General features: G+C 41.8%; 1 protein-coding gene across 1 annotated transcript; it reads left to right on the top strand.

Moving 5' to 3' along the window:
* The first annotated feature begins 1,532 nt into the window (after window positions 1–1,532).
* LOC102823053 (melanoma-associated antigen B4-like) lies at window positions 1,533–2,470 on the top strand. Its single transcript, XM_006874983.1, has 3 exons — window positions 1,533–1,653; window positions 1,735–2,010; window positions 2,205–2,470. Exons 1-3 carry the CDS (start codon window positions 1,533–1,535, stop codon window positions 2,468–2,470), a joined length of 663 nt encoding a protein of 220 aa, XP_006875045.1.
* The last annotated feature ends 6,573 nt before the right edge of the window (window positions 2,471–9,043 follow it).

Here is a 9,043-nt window from a genome sequence, read left to right as displayed (position 1 = left end):
CAAATACTGTTAACGAATGACGCGGAAGGGATTGTAATCATTGCAATAAAACAAAGTATTATTGCTTAAGTGTAAAGCCGATGTTCTGCCATGTAAACTGTAACCCAATTCACAATAAAAGCTTTAAAAAAAGATCAGAGTCAAAAAAGACCAGGTTTACTGGTCAGATAAAGACTGGTGGAACCCCACTTGAGACTATGTGCCTTGGTCACCCTTCAGTTATGGAACTGAACTCACCTCCATGGCTCAATTTTCAGCTAAGCAATAGATAGGTATATGGGGGAGACAGCAACACTAGCAAGGTATGCAACACCATAGAATGGCCAACCACAGGGTCGCTATGGGTTGGAATCAACTCGACGGCACTCAATAACAACAACAACAAAAATATATATGTAGATGTGTATATATGTGTGTGTGTGTATACATATGCATGTCTATATATTCAATGTTAAATCTACTGCTATCAAATTAATTATGTTATGGAAACAAACAGCCTCATCCTTCTCCCTGTGACTTGCTGGTAAGTCTGTGGTTGGAAATCCAGTGGTTATCCTACAGTGCCACTGGGGCTCCTTGCTGGTAATTTCATAAGAGTAAGACTTCCCTAAACCACACTTTTCAGGCTTTTGTGGGTAGAATGTACTTTAGAACAACAGTTTTCCACAGTCTTACGTTTGGCTGGTGAAGGGACCCCATGTGACTCTTCTCTGACAGTCCACCACTTGTCATGGGCACTGCAACTCCCTGATACAGCATCTAGTCTGGGACACGAAAACTTTCTCTGCAAGGATGTATATAGTTGGGTAAATGCTAAACTCTGGAAGACAGGGCACATCTCCCAGGGAGTATTAAATCATGGCACCTGAAGCAAGATAAGGAGCTTCAAGTGGGTGAGGGATCAATTGAGTCTCATTACTCTCCTAAAGGGCACCTCAGGCAGGGATTGTCAGTAAGAATAGCCCCCTCATTTCCAATGCAGCTCAGGGGTATCTCGGGTCCGCAGAGGGAGGCCACTCACGCAGTTCCAGGAGTCAAGGTGAGAATCCTGAGGAAGCACTGAGTAGATCTCCAAACAGATAAAACTGGATTCCAGCTCCGTCCTGACCGTGCTTTCAGCCGCGGGAGATGCAAGGTCTCCTGATGTGACACTTTCTAAAATCCCCGGATGCTGTGTTTCCGGACTTCCGCCTTGGGAGTCTGAGATTGCTGTGGCTTCCTGAGCCCACCCAATTCAGGTCAGCAGGAGTGACCCAGTTGAGGGCCCTTCGTAAGCCTGAAGGGATCTCCTACTCCAGAGGAGGGGGCACAGAACCCCTTTACCACTAGTAGAGATGTGTCCTCAGCTCCATTGTGCCTACTGTTACACTATGAAAAACCATGTCACATTTTCCTTCAGGTTTTTAGGGAAAACAAAACTGACCAGGAGAGCAGGACACTGGTAAGGCCCTAGAATTGAATACACTCACTCTCTTCCTCCACATTCCACCCTTCTGCTCACTGTCCTGCTTGCTGCATCCACAAGAGTCATCATGCATCGTGATCATCAGAGACAGTGCTACACAACTCAGTCCCAAGGTAATACACAGGACCAAGTGGATGTGGAGATGTACGCAGCTTCTCCTCCTTTATCCCTCTTGAGATTCCAGATAGGTCTCCCCCAAGTTCTCAGAATACCTGCTCAACTGCTACTATAAGAAGAGGATATTCCAAGTACCTCATACATCTCACCAGAAACTGAGCCTTTGCTCAGTGATTCACTAGACAAGAAGCTGATTAATTTGGTGCAGTTCCTGATTGTCAAGTACCTAAAACAGGAATCCTTCACAGTGGCAGAGATGCTGAAGATGTTTATCAAAGAGTACAAGGACCACTTCCCTGTGATCTTCAATAAAGCCTGTGAGCGCATGGAAGTTGTCTTTAGCATCAATGTAAAGGAAGTGGACCTCACTGGCAAAACCTACTTGCTTGACAAAGCACTAGATCTCACCTATGATGGGATACTGAATGGTGAGCAGGGACTGGTCACCTGGTACTTATCCTGGGTGTGATCTTCATAGAAGGCAACAACACCGCTGAGGAGAAGATAGGGAAACGCTGAATATGATTGGCATATATTCTGGAAGCACTGATTTTTTTCTTTGGGGAGCCAAGGAAATTCATCACCAAAGACTTGGTGTGGGAAAAGTACCTGGAGTACTGACTGGTGCCCAACAGTAATCCTGTCCTCAATCAATTTCTGCGGAGCCCCAAAGACTACTTACAAACCAGCAAGATGAAACTCCTAGAGTTTTTTGCCAAAATCAATAGGACTAATGCCAATGCCTTCTTACCTTGGTATGAGGAGGCTTTGAGAGAAGAGGAAGGGAGAATCTGGGCCATGAATTCGGATGATGACACTGTTGATATGATCAATTCAAGTTCATCTTCTCCCACCCAAAGTGAAACAGATTCTCCGTTCTATGTTTGAAGATAGTCAGAGTTCTAAGTAGTGGAGAGCCAGGGAAGGCTTGAGGAAGCAAAGCATGTGGCATCTTTGTCTTATTCTGTAGGGATGACTTAGAGATTTATATTTTTATTTCCTTTTTGGAATTTTTTACATCCTGTTCCTTTTAATATTAGAATTGATTATCTCAAAATCTAAGCTTATAAAAGACATTGTTGTTGTTGTTAATTGCCATCAAGTGTGTTCCAACTCATAACTCAGGAGTAGCTGGTGGGTTTGAACTCCTGACTTTGTGCTTTGCAGTCCAGTGCCACACCAGAAGTGACACTAATGACACATCATTTTTTATCTGACTTAAGAGTGCTGTTTTACAAAAACAAATTTGGAAATCTTCCATCTTATTTTGTGATCTGAAACGAGATAATACGGCATTGAAATAGGACTTTCTGTGCACATGTGAAAGAACTCAAGAATGAAATAGATGGACAGGAGTTTTTTTTTATTTAAAGCTATATATGGATTTGAATGTAGGAGAAATGAAATCTTAATAAATAAAAGAACCTGTTCACTGGTTCATTGATCCATCAAACGTGAATTGAGCATCTGCTTTGTGGAAGGCAGGATGTCAGTGGGGGATCTGAAGATAAGGAAGATATACCTCCATCCATAGAATGGTAAGATCATATTAGCAAGATTGCGAGACATCCTCTAATACCTAAAGCCTAAGTAAAATGAAGGGTGAGGAGGTGTTAGGGGGAATCCTCAGGATTGTTGCTGTTGTTGTTAGGTGCCGTTCAGTTAGTTCCAACCCGTAGTGACCTTATGCACAACAGAACAAAACACCAGCCAGTCCCATGTCATCTTCACAATTGTTGTTACTTTGGAGCCCATTGTTTTTGTCACTGTCAATCCACCTCATTGGGGTCTTCATCTTTGAAAAAAAAATTTTTTTTGCTGACCCTCCATTTTACCAAGCATGGTGTCCTTCTCCAGGATGGGTGCAGTTGGCTATAAGTAGATGGCCTCAGCTAGGTAATTTAGAGTACTGCAGTCCCTTCTGAGGGAAGTAATTTAAAATTTAACCAGTGGATGCAGAGGCTAATGGTGTGCCTGACAGTTGAGAAAAAAAGGTTAGAATTCAAAATTGGTCTTAGCAGTTTCTTTTGGTGGTGGGTAAGTGTTCTATGTACTTGTCCAGTGCCACTGAATACAGTGCACTCACTAGCCCTTTATACACATCATCTGTAAGGATTTCTTGAGAAATAGCAGTAACAGTCGCTTACATGATACCTGGAAGTCAGTAGCCTGGCACCCTTTGCTCTTGTCTGGGAGAGTCAACCAATGCCCACTCCTTCAAAAAGACATTAGGTTGTTTGGGGGGGTAAGATTTATGGTCTGAATGACATATAAGCAAATAGTATCTAGGATGGAGGAACATCTGGAAGGAAAGGATGGTCTTTATCATTGATTTAAATTCTGGATTTGAGTTACAGCCAGCTGAGGAGGTGCTTCGTGACACTCAAATGAAAGAAGCTATCATCTAAGGGAAATTGTACTGAGTTTTATTTATGAAGCAGCGTTTTTGCTGATTTAGTGTGCTGTGTTCTGGAGTGCTGCATGTTTTCTGCGATGTCCTGGATAACAACAACAAAAATCTCCAGAGGAGAAGGGGGTAGGGTTTGTGGTCAAATTTTAATATTGGAAACAACTGCTGTTCATTAAAGATTCAATATAAGTCTATTCCAAGCACTGTGCCAGGTACTTTACATGCATGGCATACACTCCATCAGTCCTACAAGACAGAGATTCCCAAGTCCACACTTCACAGATGAAGAATTTACGGCTGCTGCTCCTACTGTTGCTGTGTGCCTAGTTTGTTAAGACTCATAGTGGTCCTGTATAGGGTTCCCTGTAAATCTTTACAGGAGCAGAAAGTCCCCTGGTAGACTCACACTTTTGACCTTGTAGTTAGCAACCCAAGTCCCATACTTATGATACCAGGACTCCATTGCCAATTTGCCCGATATCAGACGAGCAGTAAGTGGCAGTGTAGGGACTAGTCTTCTGGCTGAATTCATCAACTGAGGTAGAGTGTCTGCTGAGTAATTCATGTATCTTCCCACTACTCTATAATGTCTCAGGCAACACGGAAGTAAAAGCAGTCTAAAGAAGAAAGGCAGGTGGCAATGAAAGTGATACATAACTTGGGAACTATCTGTAGACCATATTTATTAAGGGCCCTCCACAGCCTGAGCCCTGGGTTTCCTTGAAAGCTGATTCTGCTTGTGGTGGTGGTGGTGCATTTAAGTGCCTTTGAATCAGTTCTGACCCATAGAGACCCTATAAAGGATTTCCAAGGAGCAGCTGATGAGCTCAAACCATCGACCTTCTGGTCCAAATCGACTTTGCAGTCCAACACATTCACCTACAGCACCAGGACTCCTGACTCTGCTTAGGGGCTGGCATTTAAAAAAAAAAAAAAAAAGTTTTATTGTGAAATATGTGATAGTTTACATGGGAGAACATTAGTTTTACATTCATTCTATCATATATCATCTCATTGCCATTGTTATAATCCCCTCCATGCATCAGCAACCAACCAAAGGGTATACATTACAAGCCTGCCCCCGCAGCCATCAGCAAACAGCCCCTCTCCCTCTCTGTGTCTAAAGTCCCCAGCTGCTCCATCTCTCCACATCATCATCTCTGCCTCTGTCTCAGGCATCCCTGCTTCTCTGAGTAGGGTAAGGCTGGCATTTTGGTCTAGTCCCCACACATACCCTAGTCTTTCCCAATGTGCCCTCCAATCATACTCTAGAACCTGACCTGCTGGCCTGCTCTTCACTGCCTCTAACTCTGAAGGCTGTGCTCCAGTCCCAGTGAAACAGCCCAGGATTCCCTGTCCTCTACTGACACAGAGCATTCTTCCTCCCTGCAAAAGTCCCATGGATGCCCCATCCCTCAACCTGTAGCCCTGTGATTACAACAGTCCTTCAACATGAAAGTTCACTTTGGATAGTGATATTTAGACAACTGCTCTTCACCATGGACATCATCCATGTACTCTCAAAGTGTTTTCAAAATGGGCAGGTGACCAGGATACGATTTGGCCTTTCATCTATTGGTTCTTGGACATAAGTCTGAATTTAGAAACAGAGATTTTGGAACAACAGATATTTGTAGTAAAATTTTGCTGAGTTGTCTTATGAGGGGTCTTTAAAAGTTTCATGGAAAATACATATTATGAAAAAAAAAAAACTAGATATAGATTTCCAATTTTTACGCCAAAATAAACTCAAAATAAATTCATATTAACTTGCATTGAGTTACTTGTATGGTGTAACATCCGGGGGGCTGTTATGAAAACTTCCTAGATGTGACCAAACACCTTGAGGAAATGAGTTGCTGGACCTGGGGGCTCAGGACCATAGTCTCAGAAGTGGTAAACATGTCTAGTTTAAAGCACTAAAACGGATAAGACATCATTTGAAAAGAGCCGATATCAGATCAACATAATATCTGCTAAAACTGAAGCAAAAGCATACAGCAAATTTATGGTGAAGTTTGGATAGATGGATGAAATAATTGATACTCTACAAAAAGTTGATGAGGATAATGCCCCAAAGAAATAAGCAGCTTACAAATAGACGAACTGTGGTGCTTCCATAAAAACTTAAAAATAGAAATCCCATATGAGCCAGTAATCACTCTACTTAATATATATCCTTGAGAAGGATATATATTTCCTTACATGAAAAGATACACATGCTCCCATGTTCATACCAGCACTATTCATAATAGCAATAGATTAAAGCAAACTAAATGTCCATCAACAGAAGAATGAATGGAGAAACAAACGGTTACATAGTTACATATCTAACACAAATGTATACTACACAACGTTAAAGAATAACAATGTATCTGTGAAACACCTTGTAACATGGATGAACCCGGAGGGTGTATGCTGAATGAAATTAGTCAATCACAAAAGCACAAATATTGTATGAGACATCTATTGCAAAAAGTTCAATGTTTTCGTACTTAAAGAAAACATTTCCAGGGTTGGAGGAGAATGAAGAGTAAGTTACTGGCTGGAGGGCTATTGTTATTGTTAAGTGCCATGGAGTCAGTTCTGACTCATAGTGACCCTGTTTAGGGTTTCCAAGGAGCAGCTGATGAGTTTGAACTGCCGACCTTGTAGTTCAAACTGACCTTGAGGTTGAGTGGGCAAAATACAATAAGAGAGAGGTCAGCAAAAAATGATGGAGTCAGGGGAAGACACTAGGGGGAGTGCAAGAGTTAAAGGCAACAGAGGTACATACTATTAATATACACAAATCAACAATAATAGTGAACTAAGAGTAGATGCAAGGAGTACTGGTGTGGCGCTGTGGGTTAATGCGCCAGACTGCAAAGTCGATTTGAGCTGCAAGGTTGGTGATTCAAGCTCACCAGTAGTTCCTTGGAAACCCTCTACCAGGGTCACTATGGGTTGGAACCGACTCGATGGCACTTAACTACAACAAGAGTAGATGCTGGTATGATAATGTAGGATTAGTTCTGGACTGCTAACTACAAGGTATGTGGTTCAAACCCACCAGTCACTCCCTGGAAACCCTATATTGAGTCGCTTCATTTGGAACCAATTCAGCAGCACTTAACAACTTGAGTAGATCCATGGACAGCCACACAGGCTGGAATATACCCACGAATATATATCAGTTTGACAGAGAATATCTGTACATGAGTATTTACACTTGCAGCAAAAAGTCCATGAATATGATGGAGCACTGGTGGCAATGTGGGGAAAGTGTTAGACTGCCAACCTCAAGGCCAGTGGTTCAAGTCCATAGGCCCTCTGCAGGAGAAAGATGAGGCTGTCTGCTCTCATAAAGATTTACAGTCTCAGAAACACAATATAGGGTCGCTTTGCATCAGAAGTGACTCAATGGCACTGGGTTTGGTTTTGGTTTGGTGTAGCAGACCAGGGGCTGTTATGAAAATTTCTTAGACGTAACTGAACACCTTGAGGAAATGAGTTGCTGGACCTAGGTTTTTAGGACCACAGTCTCAGAGGACACTAAGGCCAATTGGCATAACCTAGTCCACAAAGACAGTGTTCTACATTCTATTTTGATGAATAGCAACTGGAAACTTAAAAGCTCATGAATGGTCATCTAAGGTGTAGCTATTGACATCTCCCTGACCAGAGAAAAGGAGAGTGATGGAAATCAAGGACACATGAAAACAATTTGTCCAAAGGACCATGTGACCATCAGTCTCCACTACTGAGACCAGAAGAACTAGATAGTACCCAGCTACCACTACCAACTTGTCTGAAAGTGATCATAATAGAAGTTTCTGGATAAAGTGGGACAAAAATGTGGAACAAACTCAAAATCATAAAAAAGCACCACACGTACTGGTTGGATAGAGACTGACTAAACCCCAAAACCATGTCCCTAAGTGACCCTTTCAGGTCTTAAAAGGACCTCCCTCCAGCATGGCTCCATTTTCACCAAAATGATAGACACGTCTACAAGGGAGACACTTGGAAGGAGTATATACCTTAGAATAATTAGCCATTCGAGATCAAATGACAGTATTTACCCAAGGACAAAGCTCAGATGGGCTAGGAGAGAATGGGAATGGAAACAGGAAGCGTGGAGTGTATGTGAGAAAAGTGATGTATCGTTGTAACACGAAACAAAAATCTGTATGAATTGTTAAATGGAAAGCAGATCTGCTGTGTAAACCTTTAACCAATTCCCAATGAAAGGTTACAAAAAGGGAGCGGTGGTGGTGCAGGGACAAGATGATGTTGAAGATGAAGCTCACAGTGGCAGACCATCCACATCAATTTGTGAGGAAACAATTAATCTTGTCCATGCTCTAATTAAAGACAACTAACAATTAACAACAACAACAATTAGCAGAAACAACAGCCATAGAGATCTCTATTGATTTGGCTTGAACAATTCTGACTGAAAAATAAAAGTTTGGCAAACTTTCTGCTCTATGGGTACCAAAACAGTTGCATCCAAATCAATGCACACAAAAGTTGTTTTCAATAGAAAATTTTAACAAATGGTATTAAGATCCTGAAGAATTTCTTGGAAGAGTTGTAACAGGAGATTAAACACGGCATTACCAGTATGATCTTGAAGTCAAAGCATAATCATAGTAACTGCTACTAGGGAGTGGAAGTGGTCCAGTCAAAGTAAGAGCAGACTGGTCAAATTTAAAGGCAATGGCAACAGTGTTTTGGTATGCTCTAGACATTTTGCTGGTTGGCTTTCTGGAGAAGCAAATGACAACATTTGCTTATTATAAGAGTGCTTTCAGAAAGTCAGTCAAAACTTTAGCAGAAAAATGCCTGGGAAATCTTCACTAGAGAGTCCTCCATGAGAATGCTCCTGCTCATTCGTTTCATCACACAGGGGCAATTTTTCAAAAATTCTGATAGCAAATCATTAGGCATTCACTTTATAATTGTAATTTGGCACCTCGGACTTCTGTTTCCAAATCTTAAAAGACCTTTAAAGGGCATCCATTTTTCATCTGTTAATAAAGTCGGTGGTTCAAGCTCACCAGCTG

The sequence above is a fragment of the Chrysochloris asiatica genome, unplaced genomic scaffold, assembly GCF_000296735.1.
Source record: "Chrysochloris asiatica unplaced genomic scaffold, ChrAsi1.0 scaffold00308, whole genome shotgun sequence".
Taxonomy (NCBI): domain Eukaryota; kingdom Metazoa; phylum Chordata; class Mammalia; order Afrosoricida; family Chrysochloridae; genus Chrysochloris; species Chrysochloris asiatica.
This window is presented reverse-complemented; position numbering and strand designations above follow the sequence as displayed.

Bases quoted from the DNA above. Each gene is read 5' to 3' on its own strand.
- LOC102823053 (XM_006874983.1), top strand. From the start codon at position 1,533: ATGCATCGTGATCATCAGAGACAGTGCTACACAACTCAGTCCCAAGGT. The intron at 1,654-1,734 runs GTCTCCCCCAAG...ACATCTCACCAG, and splicing joins CCTCTTGAGATTCCAGATAG to AAACTGAGCCTTTGCTCAGT. The intron at 2,011-2,204 runs GTGAGCAGGGAC...TGGAGTACTGAC, and splicing joins CTATGATGGGATACTGAATG to TGGTGCCCAACAGTAATCCT.